This window comes from Sorghum bicolor, chromosome 5 (assembly GCF_000003195.3).
Source record: "Sorghum bicolor cultivar BTx623 chromosome 5, Sorghum_bicolor_NCBIv3, whole genome shotgun sequence".
NCBI lineage: Eukaryota > Viridiplantae > Streptophyta > Magnoliopsida > Poales > Poaceae > Sorghum > Sorghum bicolor.
The window spans coordinates 35,390,376-35,411,922 of record NC_012874.2 but is presented as its reverse complement, the minus strand read 5'-3'; the positions used below and the strand labels follow the sequence as shown (position 1 = coordinate 35,411,922).

General features: G+C 41.3%; 2 protein-coding genes across 2 annotated transcripts; one reads left to right on the top strand and one right to left on the bottom strand.

Moving 5' to 3' along the window:
- LOC8071844 lies at nucleotides 409-3,242 on the bottom strand. Its single transcript, XM_002449401.2, has one exon. It carries the CDS (start codon nucleotides 2,942-2,944, stop codon nucleotides 725-727), a length of 2,220 nt encoding a protein of 739 aa, XP_002449446.1. The 5' UTR covers nucleotides 2,945-3,242; the 3' UTR covers nucleotides 409-724.
- On the top strand, nucleotides 8,879-9,265 carry LOC110435925. The gene has a single exon (XM_021462034.1). It carries the CDS (start codon nucleotides 8,879-8,881, stop codon nucleotides 9,263-9,265), a length of 387 nt encoding a protein of 128 aa, XP_021317709.1.

The following is a 21,547-nucleotide window of genomic DNA, read 5'->3' as shown; positions in this document are numbered from 1 at the left end:
AACGGCCTAGAGTTGGATAAGAATGAAATCAATTGTTTACTTTATGGATCCACCTCTAACCACATTAACTACTTTTGCTTTGAGATTCACAAAAAAATTTTTGTTAGGGAGTACCGGAGCAGAACTCATAGAAAAATATAATCAACCTTCCACCCAAATCACGTAATTGCAAGACTCACTTTCCGCGCAAGATTGCAGGGACAAACTTCACGATGCAGCACGCCTTGTGCAGAATGGCACAGCATTGTGGCTTGCTGGCTGTACTGCCGAGCACGGAGCATCATTTATGGTTGCAGAAGAACGAATCCTTTCAGCACTGACTCTGAAGAAATCATGTGCTTGATTGGCCATTGGGATGGACTGTCATTGTATATGGCTCAGAACTCAGAATACGGAAACAGAGCAAGATATAGCTGATGGATTGCATTTGTCCTCATTGAAACTTAGTGCATTTCAGTAAATGTTGACACAGACACAACATTGACTGAATGCACGAAAATTACACACCGGATTAAGGTTTATTACATTCTGCAGATCAAGTGACAGCCCTGTAATTACCCCAATCACTGAAACCATTGGGTATATCACATATATACACAAAGTGGAAAAAGAAATACAATTGAAAAACAGCACAACAAACCGTGACAGTAGAGCGGTTCTACATTCGAGAAGAAGTTCCATCCATTGTTCACTTCACACCAGTTCACAACAGCTGAGCTGACCTTCATTCAGACTGTTTGCGCCGCGGTCCCATCCTCGACAGCGCGGTCATCCTCTTTAGGACCTTGGCGATCTTGGACAGGCTAGGCTTGCCGCCTCCAAAGTTCATCTTCCTGGTGGAGAACTTGAGGGCCTGCAGGCAGCATAGCTGCCTCACTGAACCTTCCTCGTCGTCGTCGGCGTCTTCCTCCTCTTCCTCGCCTTCCTCAACAGCATCGTCCACCTTGCTGGTGCTGCCTTTCACTTTGCTGCCACTGCGCTTCCCGCCTCTGCCCTTGTTGCCGCCACTGCCCACCTCGTAGGCCTCCCAGAGCATGTCCATGTTGTCGCTGCCCTCCACCACGGCACGGTCGCGGCACAGCCTGAGCTGCATGCGCTCCTCGTAGAGCTTGCACGCCAGCGTCCTCTTCCACTCCTTGTCTTTCCGCGACGGAGACCCCTCGCTGAGGAGGTTCTCCGACGAGGTCCGCGAGTGCACTCGGCCGGCGATCGATGTCGACTTCAGTGGACTCTCCCTCGCATTCCACATGGCTGGAGATTGTGTCACGTCGTTGTACATCTCCTCCATTTCTTCAAGTTCTTGTTCAGGTTGAGCAATCTGGTACTCCAGCTCTTGCAACACATCGTTGCAGCCTTGTTCCAGCAGCTCTTGCTCAGCCTGTGCGACGACAGCTGGAGTGATTTCTTCAGCCTTCATGTCTTGGCTGCATTTTTCACTAGCTTCAGTCTCCGAATACATGCATTGTTTGACATCCTTAAACTCTTGCTCTTGCTGTTGTTCGACGCATTGTTCAGTGGAAGCAGAAACTTGAGCTTGCTGATCACTTCTGCATTTCTCAGCGCAAGGATCAGCCTCAAACCGCACGTACTTCTTGGCATACTTGGCTGCTGGCTTATTTTTCAAACTGAATTCCACTGCATTTTCCTCCCTGCCCGCAACAAATGGCTTGGCATTGCCAGATACTACTTGTGCTTCCCATAGTTTGATGCGCTGGGCAATCAAAGAACGTGGTTTCACCAGCTCATTTTTCTTGATCTCCACTGATTCAACTGGCTCAGACTTCTGGATCTCCAGTGTGGGCTGCCATTTCTTGATCTGTACTGCTTGCACTGTCTCATATTCCTTGACCTCCGGTGGTTCTGCAGGCTCAAACTTCTTGATCTGCACTGCTTGCGCTGGCTCATATTTCTTGATCTCAATTGCATGAAGTGGCTCAAATTTATTGATCTCCAGTTTCTTGGACTCTATTGGTTCCAATGGCTCCAATTTCGTGATCTCCATTGCTTGCATTGGCTGAGATTTCCTGATCTCCAATACTTGCACTGGCTCGGATTTCTTGATCTCTACTGACACTGGGTCACACTCCAATCTCTTCTCCTCAACACCGTCGCTGACCTCATAAATGGCTGACAAAATCAAGTCCTGCCCCTGAATGGAGCTCTCTTCTTCTTCCTCTGCTTCCATTTCTTGCACAAGAGATGTGTCTCTGTCTCTGGGGAAACAACACTGCTCAGCCAAAGGATCAGAGCCCTTCATACCCTCGGAAATCACAACTTTCTCATCGATTTTGTCCTTCAAATCATGGAAATTCCCATAATCCAACAAGCTTCTGTCACCAATGTAATCCATTACTGGGAGCGCAAATGCAGGCTCCTTGCAGTCGTCACCACCAATCAACAACAGCAAGCTCTGCTCCTTCTCAGGCACAAAGCAAGAAGCTGTAGTAATAACGGCACAGGGCTCACCCATGATCTCCTCGACGCGGAGAACGGATGCAGCATCGGTGGGGCCAAGGACGAAAGAGCAGAGCTGCGCGAGGAGCCCCGCGGCGGGGAAACCGACGTCGGGCCGGAGCTCGGCGCAGAGCGCGGCGACGGCAATGCCGCAGGTCCTGCCGAGAGACCTGACCCCTGGCCACTCGGCGCCGCCGCCGCCGACGTACGGCCCGACGGTGGCGAGCGCGGCGAGGAGGAGCGACGTGGAGACGAGGAGCGGCCAGAAGAAGGCCGCCAGCGCGAGGAGGCCGCGCGCGAAGAAGAGGAGGTATACGGTGTGGAGCGGGTGGGAGGCGAGGAACAGCGCGACGCTGAGCGCGTCGTGGAGGAGGCACAGGGACACGGCCACCGCCACCGGCATGGCATCGTTTCGCTTGTTGGCGCTTTCTCCGCCGCCGCCGCCGCCGTCGGTGTAGCAGCACAGCTGGGCCTGCTGCTCCGTGGCCATTGTGTTGTACTGTTGTCGACTCCCTCAGGAACACCTAGCTTGCTCCGTCCTGTGCTCTTCTAGATCGCTTTGTTGTCGGCGCGCGGCGGCGTGTCCTGCTGCTGGGTTTGTTCGCTAGCTAACTAGCTGCGCGCCCGCGCTGTACTCCGGTGCTGGATGGAGGCGGGAGCAGGCGGCCGGCATGGCGTGTTGTGATCTGCCCGCCCGCGCCAGCTTTGGGATGGAGACAGATGCTGGGGAGAGTCCGGGGAAGAAGACGCCTCTGCTTTGGTCAGGGGAGATATGGGAGAGGGAGGAGGAGACGGTAAATAAGAGGGGAGGATGGGGATGGGTTTGGTTTTTTTATTTCTTTTTTTTGTTTTTTTTTTTTTTTTTTTGCTTGCTTTGGTTAGGGGGCCAGATATGGGAGAGGGAGAAGGAGAGGCGTCTTCTTCCCCGGACTCTTCCCAGCATCTGTGTGAGGTTTAACGGTGATTCGTAGTCGTAGTCGTAGTCGTAGGTGATATGGACTTCTGAAATCCATTGCTCAGGTTACCACGGACTTCTCTGTTGCACCAATATTCTACACCATCGTCAACGTTGCTAAGTTGGAATGCACGTCCAGTTTATTAGGAAGGCAGCTGCAAAAATAAGTTGATTTAATTTTGTGCATATTCACCTTGGCCTTATTTAGTTCCAAAATATTTTGGACAAAATACAAATTTTTTTTTGCTATTTTGCATTTTGGAAGTAAACATGTCCAAAATATTATGGCCCTAAACTTTTTGCAAAATTAAATAGCGACATTGGTCTTGTTAGTTCCAAAACTTTTTTGCAAAATTTTTTCGTTTGTATTTGACAAATATTATCCAATAATGGAATAACTAGGCTCAAAAGATTCGTCTCGTAAATTACATATAAACTGTATAATTATTTATTTTTTTTATCTATATTTAGTGCTCTATACATGTGCCGCAAGATTCGATGTGAAGAGAATCTGAAAAGTTTTTGCAAATTTTTTTGGGAAGTGAACACCAAAACCAAAAATTTTTGGTGTTAGAATGGGAATCTTAAGATTTTGGGTTTTTGGGTTTTTTGCAAAAAACTTCATCAACTAAACAAGGCCCTTGCTAAGTTGGATGTGGAACAGTGGAAGTGTCAAGTGTAGAAGGAAAAAAGGGGAGCATGGCCTTGTTTAGTCTATGATTGGATAATATTTGTCAAATACAAACGAAAGCGTCACTATTTTATATTTTGCAAAAAATTTTGGAAGTAAACAAGGCCCAAGACGAGCGTGCATTTTTAGGCTATAATTCACCTTACCTTTCTCTTTATTTGCCCTTATTTGCTTTCCGTCTTTTTCCTTTTGCCAAGCTTCAGAGAGCAGGCTGCCCATCGTTTGCGTTTGCGTAGCTCAAAGGCCAAGGAGCTCCGGCCGGCATACGGCTTTGTTTAGTTTTCAAAAAAAATGTAAAATTTTTTCAGATTTTCCATCAGTCGAATCTTGCGTTATATGCAGAGTATTAAAAGTTAAAAACAATATCTAATTACATTGTTTGCTTGTAATTTTACGAGACAAATTTTTTGAGTCTAGCATGATTAGACAATATTTGTAAAATATAAACGAAAGTGCTACAGTGCTTATGTTGCCAAAAAAATTTGAAACAAATTTTTTTATAAAATGAAACCTGTAGCACTTTCGTTTGTACTTGACAAATATTGTCCTATCATAGACTAATTAGACTCAAAAGATTCGTCTCACAAAAAAGAAAAATTATACAATTAATTATTATTTTTATTTTTATTTAATATTATATATATACACTACAAGATTTAATGTGACAATTTTTACAAAATTTTTTAGAACTAAACAAAGCCCAACTCGTACGACAACACAATTGTACTCAACTTCCTTCGCCCTTTTCAAGTTAAATCCGCTTTTCAGATCAGGTCGCATAAAAAAGGGTCAAATTATCTATGACTAGGGCCTTGTTTAGGCTCTGTTTAGATTGGAGATGAAAAGTTTTTAAGTGTCACATCGGATGTGTCGGAAGGATGTCGTGAGAGGTTTTTAGAAACTAATAAAAAAATAAATTACATAGCTCATCAGGAAAATGCAAGATAAATCTATTAAGCATAATTAATCTGTCATTAGCACATGTGGGGCTTAAAAGATTCGTCTCGCGATTTTCAACCAAACTGTGTAATTAGTTTATTTTTTATGTACATTTAATGTTCCATACATGTGTCTAGAAATTCGATGGATGGATGAAAAAATTTTAGGTGGAAAACTAAACATTTTATGTACATTTAATGTTTCATGCATGTGTCTAGAGATTCGATGGATGGATGAAAAAATTTTAGGTGGAAAACTAAACAGGGCCTTAGTTTACCCAAAAACTAAAAACTTTTCAAGATTCTCCGTCACATCGAATCTTGTGGCACATGCATGAGGCATTAAATATAGACAAAAATAAAAACTAATTGCACAGTTTACCTGTAAATTACGAGATGAATCTTTTAAGTCTAGTTACTCCATAATTAGAAAAACTAAAGTGCTAGGTTACTTCTGTCCATGTTCCAATACAGTTGACAAAAGCTGTACCAAGAAAATAAAACCAAATGCCACGCAGTCCAATTGATTGGAGTAGTAGGTGAAAAACATTTACCGACTGCAACAGACAGGATGGTCCAATTGATTGGCAGCTTTTTCTATCGCCGGCAGGAATCATTTGTCAAGATTTTCCACAAAGCTGGCACCGGCTCCACAGTCAACACAGGCCTTGTCCTCCTTTCGACTGTAGGCTCTCTACTGCTACTATAGTAGCATAGGCTTCAAGCTGCCAAGGTTATGGTAGAAAAAACAGGAGAGGGCAGAGTCCAGTACCATGGAAACACATGGGCCGTCCTATCCATCGCAATGACGGCCAACTTACCGTGCGATTTGGAAAGGAAAAGTTATTTTCCTCCTTCAACTTTTACAAAAATCCGATTTTTCTCACTTAACTCCAAAACCGGGTAGATCACTTCTTTCAACTTTAACCGTGCATTTTATCTCCCTGGATTGGTTTTGGAGGTAGTTTTGCAACCGTGAATAGTTGTTTTGCTACAGTAATAGTGTTTTATCTTTGTCTTTTTCTTTTATTTATTCGGCTAAACCTTTGAAAAATCATAGTAAATTATAGAAAAATTAAAAAATAGAAATTCTAATTTGTTAGACTCCACATGAGTATATATACACAATGAACTTATAATATGGGTATACTTTAGTCCGACAAAATAATTATAGAAGTTGTACCTATGAATTATTTCAATTAATTACAGAAAAGCATAGATCTAAACCTACAACAAAAAATTTATACTAAAGCATAACATATTATATATTTACTGTGTACATGATTTTTTTTACTTTACTACAATTTTTCAAATATTTAGCCAAAATAAATAAAAAATAAAAATACAAAACCTTTAAGCAAAAATATTGTACTAAAGCATATCATATTGTATGTTTATTGTTTAGATCTACTTATGTGGTCCAAAAAATTGGATTTTCTATTTTATGATTTTTCTATGATTTACTATGATTTTTCAAATATTAAGACAAATAATTAAAAAAAAAAAGAAAAAGACAAAACCGTCATCACTGTAGCAAAACCATTCACTATAGAAAACCGTTTTTGAAACCTCTCATGAGAGGTAAAATGTATGATTTGAAAAGTTGAGGGAGATGATTTGCCTGGTTTTTTAATTTAAGGAAGGAAAAGTGGACTTTCGTAAAAGTTAGGCCTTGTTTAGTTCACCCCAAAACCAAAAAATTTTCAAGATTTCTTGTCACATCGAATCTTTCGACACATGCATGAAGCAATAATATATATGAAAATAAAAACTAGTTGCACAGTTTAAATGTAAATCGTGAGATAAATCTTTTGATCCTAGTTAGTTCATGATTGGACAATATTTACCACAAACAAACGAAAGTGCTACAATAGCGAAATCTAAAATCTTTTCGCATCTAAACAAGGCCTTAGAAGAGAAAACGTAGACTTTTTTGCATTTGGAAATGCACGAACCGGCGATCACACTGCACAATCAAGGCCATAATGCCGGTGGTTTACTTTGGGCGCTGTGAAAGGTTGGATCCCAACTAAAAAGCAGAGGCTAGAGTCGATAGGGTTTTACGTGTGTAGTCAACTTTTTGTGGATTATGCAGAGAGTACAGTACCCGCGAGAAAAAGGATGGGGTTTGATGGGTGAGTCCGTGTCCGAGCTCTCATAGGCATGGTGTCACGGTGTGGAACGATAGGTTAGCTGTTCATCACTGATTGCGTCGTCGCCGGTGGCGTTGCAGAACTTCGCGTGTTTGTTTTCCTCGGGCCGTCATATTAAATACTTGAACATATACATAGAGTACCAAATATAAACTATTCATACAAATCTAAAAATACAGCTAAAGAGTAATTTACGAGACGAATCTTTTAAACTTAATTAATCTATGATTAGAATAAGACGACACTGCTACGGTACCTGCAGGAAATTAATGAGTGGTGCGTAGCAAGGTACAAGCACATGAGCTTGTTAGTGGCGCAAGCATCTGGTTGAACCTACTAGCCGTCGCAAAGGGTTGCTATGTTATCAAATCCTATAGCCATTTTCAGTTTTTCAAGTTTCTCATTTTCTCAGTCTTAGCTATAGGTAACCTGGGTTAGCTTTTGGCTATAACTTTGTTCCTGTCTTCTTAATGAAAAACGTGCTCACGCACGATCGGCGATCGCAAAAAAAATTGTTATGGCAATCTCAATCTATTGGAGTAGCAGAGCCATTGATAAATGATGATCGCACCTTGATAGCAAAAATCTATGCATATATATACTTGATAATGAGTTGGGAAACGAATGATTGTCGAAGATGATTGGTGAAACTGATTACGTATATTACTGTTATAAAACTAACAATGTTAGTGGGCTAATACCGAATTAACTCTTGAAGTTCAAGAGCTCAAGAGTTATAACTGAAGAAGTTCAAGGGTCATCTTCTATCTATAAAAGGAACTTATGTATTCACTATACAATGATTGAGAAAGAAGAGATGATTACAAATACTTTGTCTATGGTGTCTTCTTTCTGTGATCTTGCAATGGGAACGGGAAACAGGATATTCTACTAGTTCCTACGTCTCTTGTTGCTTTGGTGACGGATCGGGGATCCGTAACTATTATATATTATAATACGTTATCAGCAGCTCGCCACTGAATTAAGGTACAATATTCATGATCTCTATATTTTCCTCTCTGTTTTTTTACTATTATGATAAGCCTTTATAATCACTATCGTAAGCCTGTAGCTTTTATGGTTCATCCTGTCGATGAATTATCTTATGTTCTTTGTACTTTGGACCCGAAGTTCCTTTGCATATTGATGCTGTCATTGTGAATGGATCGAATTGGACAGCCGGCCTTCAGGCAACTCACACACGTATTTTTTCACAACCTACTGGTGATCTTGCTTGTGTGTTGTGCTAATCCCATGCCATGAATGAAATACTTGGCCTGATTGTTGCCATGACCGTATAATCTTCTGAAAGGTCACGCAACATAAAAAAAAATCTGAAGATTTATGTGGGTATGATTGCTACTGCTAGTTGCACGAACATGTATATTAATTTATAGTAGAAGTGGCATCTTTTATGTTGGCATATAAATAATATGTTTTTGCTCTTTCATTACAACCATTGCTCTTTACAAGAACTATGCCCGTATGTTTTCTATTGCTAGTTCATGAAAGTAGATAATAAATTCCGATCACCGCGGAATTCCTTTTAAGTTGGCACATCAATTTTTTTCCTATCCTATTACTACAGTTAAGATGAGTCTGTTGTACTGTTCATCTTTATTAAATCAAAATATATATTCGTTTTTATCTTATTTACCCGAAGAATATTTGCATACATGAATAGGCAATGTCTGACATCATCAAGAGACAAGTGCCGTTTCTTGCGCTGAACGGCAAGAACTACCAAACATGGGCTTTGGACTGTGAATTGCTCCTACAAGGCATGCAATTATCGCACACCATTACTGCACGCCAGAATGATGCTGCAGCACCGCCACCGCATGAACAAGCACAGGCTGCAATATTTCTGAGGCACCACATACACAATGACTTGGAGCAGGAATATCTTGAAGTGAAAGATCCTCTCACGTTGTGGACTGCACTCCAGGAACGTTTTGGTAAACAAAAAACGGTGATCCATCCTCAGGCTAGGGGTGATTGGGCTCAGCTTCGGTTTCTTGACTATAAATTCGTGGAGGCCTATAACACTGCACTTCACCGCATCGTGGGATAGCTCAGGTTTTGTGGCCAGAAGGTCACTTAATCTGAAATGATTGAAAAAACACTTAAAACTTTTCACCCGTCAAATATGGTGCTCCAGCAGCAGTACCGCAACAACAAGTACAAGAAGTACTCTGAATTAATAAATGTCTTGCTTGCTGCAGAAACTCAAAATGAGCTCCTTATGAAAAACTATCACATGCGCCCTGTTGGTGCACAAGCTGGTCCTAAAGCCCATGCTAGTTTTCGTAAAAATTTTCACAAGGACAAAGGCCAAGGCCAGAAGGCCCCATGGCAGCACAAAGGGGGAAAGAACTTCATGAAATATGCACCCAATGGCCCGAACTATCCTTGGAAAGGGAAGGTCTGGAATGGCCCCAAGCATCATGTGGAACATGCCAAACATCCAAACCAAGGTTGCAGGCGTTGTGGCTCCATGAAACACTGGTCCCGCACATGTAGGGCTGAACCGCATCTGATAAAATTATATCAGGAGTGGAAGGAGCGAAAGGACGCCGAGGCTCATTTTGTTTAGGTACCTGTTGATACCGATGTGGGAGCACCCCTACCAGAACTGCCCAAAGAAGCTGAAGCACCAGAAAGTTCACGTGCCATGGATGTTGATCCTACTTCCGTGTCTGGCACCCCTGCCAATGGTGATGATGATGATATCAATCTTGACATGGATGATTTACTTGGCGACGATGAACTGGACATGTATGGGGACATGGAGTAGTTCTTATCACTATCATCTATATTCCCTCTAAATAAATCATACATGTCAAATATGATGTAGTAATATAATAAATGCTCTAGCATGAGCACTACTCGAGCATTGCCTTGGCTGAAAACTTGGTTCTAATATATATTATTTGAATTATACATTTGGCTCGAGGTTGTTCTATTATATATATATGATGACTTGTTTTAATTAAAATATTTGATATGTATCATATCTGTGCGACCAGATGAAGGATAGAACAAAAGAACCTTGCTTGGTTGATAGCGCCGCCACAAATTCAATCCTTAGAGAGACAAAATATTTTCAGACGCTTCAGAAAAGAACTAAAAATATATTAATAATTGCCGGAAGCAATGGCCGCATTATAGGTTATGGTCGAGCCATTGTGGTTCTACCTAACGATACTAGAATAATTATTGATGAAGCTTTCCTATATCCAGGAGCTCAACGTAACCTTCTTACATTTAAAGACATTCGTCGTAGTGGTTATCATATCACTAATGCAACTGATAGTGGTACCGGATACCTCTATATTACAGAGTCAAAAGGAGATCAAATGCGTGTGGTAGAAAAAGCGCTTGGAACCTCATATGGAATATACTACACACAAATTGAGCCCCCTCATGAATATGTTGCAATGCCAACTATATTTAAAAATCTAGAATCTTTTAAGATTTGGCATGAAAGGCTTGGCCATCCTAGATTAACAATGATGCGAAGAATCATTGCTACCTGTGCTGGTCATGGCATTAACACATCACACTTTCCTAAACCAAAGGATTTTTATGCACTTCTTGTGCAACAGGAAAGTTAGTAATTCGGCCCTCTTACCAGAAGATAAAGGATGAGTCCTTAAGATTTTTAGAAAGAATCCAAGGTGATATTTGTGGCCCGATCCACCCATTATCAGGACCATTTTGATACTTTATGGTTCTTATAGATGCTTCCACAAGGTGGAGCCATGTATGCCTATTATCAACACGGAACCATGCCTTTGCAAAGTTTATTGCCCAAATCATTCACTTACGTTCTAGTTTCCCGAAGAACAGCATTAAATCGATTTGAATGGACAATGCAGGTGAATTCACCTCAAAGGCATTTAATGATTACTATCTAGCAATGGGGATAGATGTGCAACATTCTGTTCCCTATGTTCATACTCAAAATGGACTTGCTGAGTCTTTAATAAAAAGAATTAAACTCATTGCTAGGCCTCTTTTGCAAGATAGCAAACTCCCCACCAGTTGTTGGGGCCACGCAGTATTGCATGCTGCTGCTTTAATTCAATATCAACCATCTGGATATCACTCTACTTCCCCTCTTGAATTAGTGCGCGGACAACAACCTAAGATTTCCCATCTGTGAAAGTTCGGTTGCGTTGTGTAAGTGCCGATATCACCACCCCAACGAACAGTTATGGGCCCTCACCGGAAGATGGGGATTTATGTTGGCTATGAAAGTCCATCAATAATCAAATATTTGGAGCCCAAAACTGGTGTCTTATTTACGGCTAGATATGCCGACAATATATTTGATGAAGATTGGTTCCCGGCATTAGGGGGAGGATTGTATCTAAAAACAAAGGAATGCTAAGAAATTGAATGGAATGCTAGTGGCATTCACTCACTTGATCCATGCACTAAGGACACTGAACTTGAAGTTCAAAGAATAATTAGCCTACAACAGTTGGCAAATAATTTACCAGGTGCTTTCACTAATATAAGAGGAGTATCAAAATCGCATATTCCCGCGGCTAATGCACCGGAAAGAGTGGAGATACCCATGGAAGGGATAAACTCTTCTCGAATCCCCAATCCTAGGAAAAGGGGGAGAGAACCAGATGACTCTATACAGGCACAACGAAGACGTCCGCAAAGCTGAGATAATAGAGAACAGGTGTTAAATGAAGGCCCTAGTGCATTAGCGTGCACAACTATAAGTAATTGCACAAGGGCATCGGAACAACCAGCCATATTAAATATGGGAAATCAAGATGAGCTGGATGAACCAAATGAAGAAATTGCCACTGACTATGCAAAGTCAAGAGAGTTATACAATAGAAAGACTATAGTCGTTGATATAAATTTTGTCTCTAAAATTGCTGAAATCATTGATGTGGACTCCGAACCAAAGTCCATGGCAGAGTGCCGAGAGCGCTCAGATTGGATCAAATGGAAAGAAGCTACAGAGACTAAATTGCGCTTGCTTAATAAGAGGCAAGTATTTGGGCCTGTAGCCCGCACGCCCCCCAAAGTATTTCCGGTAGGATACAAATGGGTATTTGTTCGAAAAAGAAATGAGAATAATATGGTGGTGAGATACAAAGCAAGACTTGTAGCGCAAGGGTTTTCGCAGAGACCCGGAATCGATTACGATGAAACATACTCTCTAGTTATGAGTGACATAACGTTCTGATATTTAATATCAATGGCAGCTGGTATGAATCTTAAAATGCAGTTAATGGATGTGGTGACCGCATATGTTTACGGGTCACTAGATACAGATATATACATGAAAGTCCCTGATGGATTAAAAATTCTAGATTCTAAAGGCAATCGTAAGTTATACAGTGTTAAATTACAGAGATCATTGTATGGGCTCAAACAATATGGACGGATGTGGTATAATTGTTTGAGCGATTTCCTCCTCAAGAAAGGTTACGTAAATAATGATGATTGTCCATGTGTATTTATTAATAGATCCCAGAATGGATTTTGCATCATTTCAGTATATGTTGATGATTTGAATATCATAGGACACACAAAGGACATTGATGTGGCGTGTACCTACCTTAAACCAGAATTTGAAATGAAAGACCTTGGTAAAACTAGATTTTGCTTAGGCCTACAAATTGAGTACCCTGAAGGAATTCTAGTACATCAGATGACTTACACAAAGAAAGTTCTTGAGAGATTTAATATGTCAAAGGCTCATCCCCTAAATACCCCTATGGTGGTGAGATCACTCGATGAGGAGAGAGATCCATTTAGACCCAGGAGTGAAAATGAGAATTCTTAGGACCTGAAGTTTCATATCTGAGTGCCATAGGAGCACAAATATATCTTGAAAATTGCACTAGACCGGATATTGCTTTTGCGGTAAATTTGCTAGCCAGATATAGTGCGGCACCAACCAAAAGGCACTGGGTAGGTGTTAAAACAATTCTTAGATACCTCCAAGGTACAATAGATCTTGGCCTATTTTTCTCGAAGAATCATGATTTGACTATGGTCGGCTATGCAGATGCTGGATACCGATCAGATCCTCATAATGCAAAGTCACAAACCGGTTTTGTATTTCTTTGTGGAGGTACAACCATTTCATGGACGTCTTGTAAGCAAACTTTAGTAACAACATCTACAAACCATTCAGAGATAATAGCACAATATGAAGCTTCACGTGAATGTGTTTGGCTAAAACGAATGATTAGCTGTTGACGGTCCTTAAGTACCAAATATAATCATCAAATAAATAAAGAAAAGGATCCAAATGCAACCAACACCCAAACTTAGGGTTTTATCTGACAGAATTCCATGAGTTTTGGTGTTTGTCTATTTCTGCAGGTGGTTATCAGGAAATAAGGAAGAAAGGCCCACATGTCGGGATTACATAGAGATATCAACGCACCGCGCAATTTTCTACCATCTAGAAGACTCCAGAAGCCACGAGAAGAAAGCAGAGGCCGAAAGGGGCCAGGCCCAGGGTGCCCGCCCTGAGGACCTGGGCGCCCGCCCCCCTCTGGACCCCGTTCGGGACTCTTTTCGCACACGACATTCCACCGACCTAAAGGATCAAGGATAACGTAGTACCACATCGCCTACTGACCCAAAAATGCACAGAGGAGGAGGACTATATAAGCAGACCCCCTGGCCCCTGGAGGAGACAAGTTCATCATAGAGTTGAGAGGAGCCCTCGAAGGAATACCTCTCCTCTAAATAAATATTTATTTTAGGCTTAGCAACCAATGTGAGTATAAATAGATCTTCTAGTTTCTACTAGATTGAGAGAGATAGAGTGGAGGTGTAGATCGGAGGAAGGCCGGCCTGTCGGTGTCTACTTCGAGGTTGTACCTGCGGGATCAAGTCTTCTAACCCGAGGCTTGCTCCTAAGATTCTTCAGTAATTCAACTTCTAATTCTAGTAAGTTCTTGTTTTATTGTTCTTTGGTTTATGAGTTTACTTTAATCCTCTTCCGGTTGAGTATTAGAGTAATCATTGCTAGCGTAAACATGGTGTTTAGGCTAGGGTACTCATAGATATCCCCTGACTAGCTAGACTGTGGTAGTAGCGAGGAACGTGACATTTCCGAGTTACCTTTGTATCCCATATCTCGTTAGCAGGAAGGGTAGGGTTTATAGGTGCGGGTCGAACATCCTTTGTGGTGTCTAGATTCCGTAAGCTTCCCCAATAGAACAGTAGATCATCCTTACCAAGGTTAGAACGAGACTACGGTTGCAGTCTTCTCTATACATCACTCACATCGAGAAACATTCTTTGTAGCCTAAAGGGATAGTAGCAATAGATTTGGTTAGTCAGATGCACCCTTTCTCCCAGTGGTAAATATATAAATACGATAACTCTGGATAACCTCCCAGGTGAAATGCTCACCGATATCCGTGCACTTGCGGATCATTTCCTTATTGTGTTACCAAATATCAACAAGCATTTCTAGCGCCGTTGCCGGGGAGAAAGACGGTTTGCTGAGATAACTTTGAGTCTTGCTATTATCTTGTATTATACTTTTATACTTTTTATTTTTATCTTTATGGATAACTTAAATTCCATACCTATTATAAAATTCTTTGCACCTTCGGAGACCAGCCATAGACCATGGGAGTCAACACGTCCTGCCCCTAATTATGATCTGTGTCCGGAGTTGATTGCAATAGGTCAAAACCAACCCTTTTCTATAGCTGTGGTCCTATCTTTTAATCAAAAAGATAATGACCTTTTAGCTACACCTAGGGAATTTGTTAATCTTTCTATAAATTCTGGTTTAGACCTAGCCCTACAAGACCATGTTTTTACTGGATATTTTCACATTGGTCTTAATCATATAACCTTTGGTAGAGTTTTTCTTTCTTTATCTGTTAGTAAAGAAGGTATGTCTTCATTTGTGGACATCCTTCTTGTACTAGTCTTCATTGAAAAATCTTAGAGATAGAGAAGGAATCATCTCCCAGACAAGGAAAGGAAGTTTCAATAGCCAATTTCCAAACACTTCAATCCCATGATTCGGCTATCAAACCCATCCTTGAGCCTAATAATTTCTACTACGCTCTTTCTCTTGAAACTCCCAATAATCCTATGAATCTATCTAGACATCTCATTCATAAGAGTCACCAAGACTACAAGGAGGATCGAGAAGAGCAGCATCAATGGCTAGAGGGCATTAAAAATCCATGTGCTATCACCACTGAATGGATAAATAAAACAAACTTGAGAGAGAATCCTAGAGGAATTTTAAGCATTCATGAAGAATCATCCTTGGAGTTTGAGAATGAGAGAAACAACAGTGAGCATGGAAGTTATTTCATAAATATCTCATCAAGTCCTTGCTCATATAAAACATCTCCCCAATAAATTGGTCTCTCTAACCTTACCACATTTGAGATCTCCAACCCCCTCTTCCTTTCTATTTATAAAAACTTTAAAAGAGCGGTTGTCGATGCATATGTCTATAATAAATATTGCAGATCTCGTTGAGTTGATCTTGATATAGGTCAGCGTCGGAGGGGAAACCACTTCGCCGACATAAATTGATGGTTTCCCAAGGACACGCTTAGTGTCCTAAAACAAGCACTGATCAGATCGTAACATGAACTTCTAATTATTTGCAACATTACCTTGTGTATTGAGCATATAAGGATAATTGTAGAAATATTCCTTCGGGTATTCTTGCCACTAACCTTTCTAGGATTGGAGCAAGAAGATCGGATGAATGACAAGCATAAGGTATGTCCAACCAATCATCATGCAACATTGAATTAAATTCATCCAACATTGAATTTTGCAAAATTCAAGCTTGGGGGAAATACCTTACATAAAAACATCATTTGCCATGTTGCTATGAGACATGCTCAATTTGTTAAATACTAATTACACTACTTCACCTTCACTTGAGTAGATCTCTATAAATGCTCTCATGCTACCTTTATTTGCTTTAGTATATGTCTAGGTTTGGAGTAGTTTCATTTATCTCTTAATTAAGCATGGTGCTTAGTTTAGGAATGATGATCTTACTTTCAAAGGATTTTTAAATTAAGCATGGTGCTTAGGTTAAAATGCCCTTCTAAATCAAATTAGACATGGTGTCTATGTTGATTTTTGAGCCGATAGTATGCTATAGTAGATATGAGATATTTTGTTGGACTAACCCCTGCAGGAAAACTTTCAATATCAACCTGGGAAGTCCTGAGATACAAACTCATTGGAGATAAAGGAGACACATGAAGTTTAACAATTTGCACAAGAAGGACATAGCTCTTTCATCATAAAGAAATGATCTATGGAGGGTGCCATAAACACGATGCACAACCGCTAAGAAAGGAATGCTTCCACAAGGTGATACTATACCATCACTCTTCAAGTAAGGTAACATCTTAAGGTATGCGACTATGAAAGCCCAAGTTTGGTTTTGGTAATTAATGACACCAAGTTGCTAATGCTTTGTGTTCAAGTGATTTGAGTTAGACATAGCAACACATTTGAAGAAGGAGCAACATGACATGAGTGGTGGACACATGGTCATAAAGAGAGAAGGCATGAAGTGGAGATCATGGTGATGGACAAGGAGTAAAGTGATCAAGGCAAAGGTATAAACATAGCATTTTGCTTTGGCCGGTCTAAGATGAGTAGAGAAGTGATTGACCGGATTTAGGATAGATAGCCGTACTATAAAGAGGGGAAATCTTTAATTGCAATGGTTATCTAGTGCCACTAAGTGTGAGTCTCATTTGCATATACCTAGCGCTTAGTGACGTGGTGAGTTGCATGAGAAAGCCTATAAAAATGTTTGTAAAATGCTAACACACATGCACATGGTGCTGTACACTTGGTGGTGTTGGCACATTTGCAAAGGAGAAGGTGTTGAAGTTGATTTTGATCAACTTGGAGAAGAGAAAGAGGTTTTTCAGTGTTCTCCGGACATTAGGATGGCTTTTAGATTGAAATACTGCTTTTATCCATTATGACTTGGATTGAGTATCCATATGGACTGTATAGCCCTCTGAGTAAGCTTTCCAAAATGTCCAAGATCATCGAATTCGGAGTTTGGAGCTAAAAGTTAGCATCCTAACAAGGTTTGAGTTGGTGCTGAAAATGCAGAACCGGAAGTTCCGGTGGGACTTCCGGTGCCTGACCGGAAGTTCCGGTCAGCCTGACAGAAAGTTCCGGTTGGGCTGTGAGAGATGCGCTCGCGTTTGAGAAAACACTTCCAGTGTCTGACCGGAAGTTCCGGTCCATGACCAGAAGTTCCGGTCCATAACCGGAAGTTCCAGTCTGTGAATGGAAGTCCGCATAGGAGCCTTTGCGCATGGCCGCGCGTGTCAGGATTCACTTCCGGTCTCTGACCGGAAGTTCCGGTGGAACTTCCGGTGGGTCCGAGTCTGTCACAACGGTCAGATCTACTTGGATCGAGGCTCCAACGGTCAGATCTGGTCGGACCGGAAGTTCCGGTCCCAGGCACCGGAACTTCCGGTGCCACACTATAAATACTCATTTCCCTTGTTTCTAACCGGGGACTTCGCATAGAACACATTTTCTGACTTTCGGTGTCTCTTCTAAAGAAAAAAGAAAGCTCTCCCCTCCTCCTCTCTCACTCCCAAAGCTTTGTGCTCCATTCAAGTGAGAGAATGAGCTCTAGTGATAGATCTGCGAGCTTCAAGAGCATCTGTTCCCTCTCCTCTCTATCCCCATAGCTTGGTGCTCTTTGGTGAGAGGATTTGGGAAACCCTAGTGTTGTGCATTTGTGATTTCATTATTGTGGCACTAGGTGGTGATTGCAAGTGTGGATTTCTTGTTACTCTTGGGTGTTTCTCGACGCCCTAGACGGCTTGGTGCAAGGGAAGTGTTGAGCTCGTGATTGGAGATTGTTTCGAGCCTCACCAAGTGATTTGTGAGGGGTTCTTGAGCCTTCCTCGCGGGAGATCGCAATTGGCTACTCTAGTGGATTGCTCGTGGCTTGGAGGATCCCCATCTTGTGAGTGGATGTGCGGCACCCGCTGAGGGTTTGGCTTTGGATTGCCAATTAGCTCGTGATCCATCAAGTGGGTGTATCGCCGCAACGAGGAGTAGCTTGCCGGGAAGCAAGTGAACCTCGGTAAAAAATCTTGTGTCATCTCTTGCCGAGGATGTTGAATATATCTCTACTCTACAATGTTGGTATAAGAATCACTCTCCACTCCTTTACTTACTTGTATACCTTGCTAGTTGTTTAGCTTGTTTAGTTTAGTCTTCTTGTTTAGGAGTGCAACTAGCCTTCTCTTGTTGTTGTGCTTTAGTGTTTAGCCTCGTACTAGTTTGTATAGGTGGCTTTCATAGCTTAGTTGAGCTAGTGCTAGAATTGCTTCGCCATTTGTTTTACTAACTCACTTGCTTAGTGAAGTTTGTAGAAATTTTAAATAGGCTATTCACCCCCCTCTAGCCATTTGGACCTTTCAAGTGGTATCGGAGCCGAGGCACCGTTTATTTGAGGCTTAACAACCTATGGTGAAGAAATGGCTATTAGTTTGCATATCAACAACACCAAGAAGGCACCTTACTTTGATGGCACAAATTATGCTTATTCGAAGGTCAAGATGACCGCCCATCTCAAGTCAATCAATAGAGAAGTTTGGAAGGTGACCGAAACAAAGTTTGAGGTTGCAAATGAGAATGCACCAACACCGGTTGAAGAAAAGAAGCTTCAATGCAATGACATTGCAATTAGTGCTCTTCATGAAGCTCTTGATGACAAGACCTTTGAGCAAATCAAGAACATTGAGGTTGCTCATGATGCATGGGCAAAATTAGAAGAAATATTTGAAGGCACCAAAGGTACCAAGACCGCCAAAGCTTACATCCTCCAAGAGAAGTTCTCTAGTTTCAAGATGCAAGAAGATGAAAGTGTGCCGGAGATGTTTCACCGGTTGCAAGTCATTGTGAATGAGCTCAAGGCACTTGGGGAAGAAGTGAAGGATAGTCAATTTTCTATGAAGTTCTTGAGAAGCTTGCCCAAGAGATTTGACACATTGATCACCGTGCTAGTCCAGACAACACTTAGTCAATCAACTCCCCAACAAGTGTTCCAAGAAGTGATGACCGATGATGCTTATAGAGAAGATGATGAGAAGGATGAGTTGATCAAGAAAAAGAAGAAGGATGGTGAGAAGAAGGATGATGAGAAGAAGAAGAGTGTGGCATTCAAGGCCTCCACATCCAAGGGCAAAGCCAAGCAAGAATCATCAAGTGAAGAAGAAGCAAGCTCTTGTGATAGTGATGAAGATGAGGAGATGGCTCTTATTGTCAAGAGATTTGGCAAGTTTATGAAGAAGAAGGGCTATCGAGCAAGAAGGAAGAAGAGCTCCTCCAAGAAGAATGACCATTCCATAAGGTGCTTTAGATGCCATAGCAAGGATCATCTCAGTGCCAAGTGTCCTTATGATAGTGATGATGAAGATGCTATCAAGAAGGAAAGAAAGAAGCAAAAGAAGAAGCAATAAAAGAAGGAAGGCTCAAACAAGAAGAAGGGTGATACCCATGTTGCAACTTGGGATAGTGATGACTCCTCAAGTGATGATGAAAGCACCAAGAAGAAGGCGCATGCTAGCATTGCAATTCAAGGAAAAAGGCCTTGCTTAAGGATAAGAAAACCCTTGAGCAAGAACTTGATGAGCTTAAAGCATCTTATGAGAGTCTAAAGGAAGACCATAAGAATCTTCAAAAGGCTCACACTAAGCTTGAAGAAGCTCATTCCTCTCTAGTCAACAAATACGAAAATGAGCCAACTAAAATTGAAAAAGCTAAAACTTGCAACATAGGCCTAACATGTGATATCTTATGCAAGCCTATTGTTATTGCTTCTACTAACCCTTCATGTAGCACATCTACATCATCATCATCTTGTAGTGATGGTTTCACTTGTGACACCACACTAAAAGTTAAGAATAAAATTCTCAAGAAGGAGGTGAAAGAGCTCAATTGCACCTTAGCCAAGGCTTATGGTGGTGAGGACCGCTTGCTTATGTGCTTGGGTAGCCAAAGAGCTTCTCTCTATAAAGAGGGATTAGGCTATAACCCCAAGAAAGGAAAGGCCGCCTTTGCTCCTCACAAGACTAGTTTTGTGAAGAACAATGGCCAGTATTGCAAAGCTTGCAAGCAAGTTGGTCACCTAGAGCAACAATGCATGAACAAGAAACCCAAAGCTTGTGTATCCTCAATTAAGCTTAATTCTTTCTATGTGCTTACCAAGGATACAAAAGGTGTTCGTGCTAAGTTCATTGGTGCACCATGGATGGGCTCAAAGAAGAAAGCCATTTGGGTACCAAAGAGCTTAGTTGCTAACCTTGGAGGACCCAATCAAGTTTGGGTACCTAAAAAGAATTGATCTTGTCTTGTAGGTCAATTACAAAGCCGGAGGAAGGCATTGGGTGCTTGATAGTGGGTGCACTCAACATATGACCGGAGAGTCTTGTATGTTCAAATCAATTGATACAAATCAAAATGGTGGCTTTGATTCTATCACCTTCGGCAACAACAAGAAAGGCAAGGTCAAAGGGCTTGGTAAAATTGCTATCTCCAATGACATGAGCATATCAAATGTGTTGCTAGTTGAGAGCCTAGATTTCAATCTCTTGTCAATTGCACAACTTTGTGACCTTGGTTTCAAGTGCATCTTTGGAAGTGATGATGTTGAGGTTGTTAGTGTTGATGGATCAAACTTGATATTCAAAGGATTTAGGCATGGTAGCTTATACTTGGTTGATTTCAATGATAGTGACACTCAATTGACATCTTGCCTAATTAGCAAATCAAGTTTGGGTTGGTTGTGGCATAGAAGGCTTGGTCATGTTGGAATGAAACAATTGAACAAACTATTGAGGCATGACTTAGTTAGAGGTTTGAAGGATGTCACCTTTGAGAAGGATAAACCATGTAGTGCTTGTCAAGCCGGAAAGCAAGTTGGAAATGCACATCATAAGAAAAGTGAAATGAGCACATCAAAGGCATTTGAGCTATTGCACATGGATTTATTTGGGCCAACAACATACACTAGCATTGGTGGCAACAAGTATGGCTTTGTGATAGTTGATGACTACACTAGATACACTTGGGTGTTCTTTCTCTATGACAAGAGTGATGTTTGTGATCTATTCAAGTCTTTTGTCAAGAGGGTGCAAAATGAGTTTGAAACCACTATCAAGAAGATTAGAAGTGACAATGGTAGTGAATTCAAGAACACAAGAATTGAGGAATTATGTGATGATCTTGGCATTGGACATCAATTCTCTCCAACATACACTCCTCAATCCAATGGTGTAGTTGAAAGAAAGAATAGAACCTTGATTGATATGGC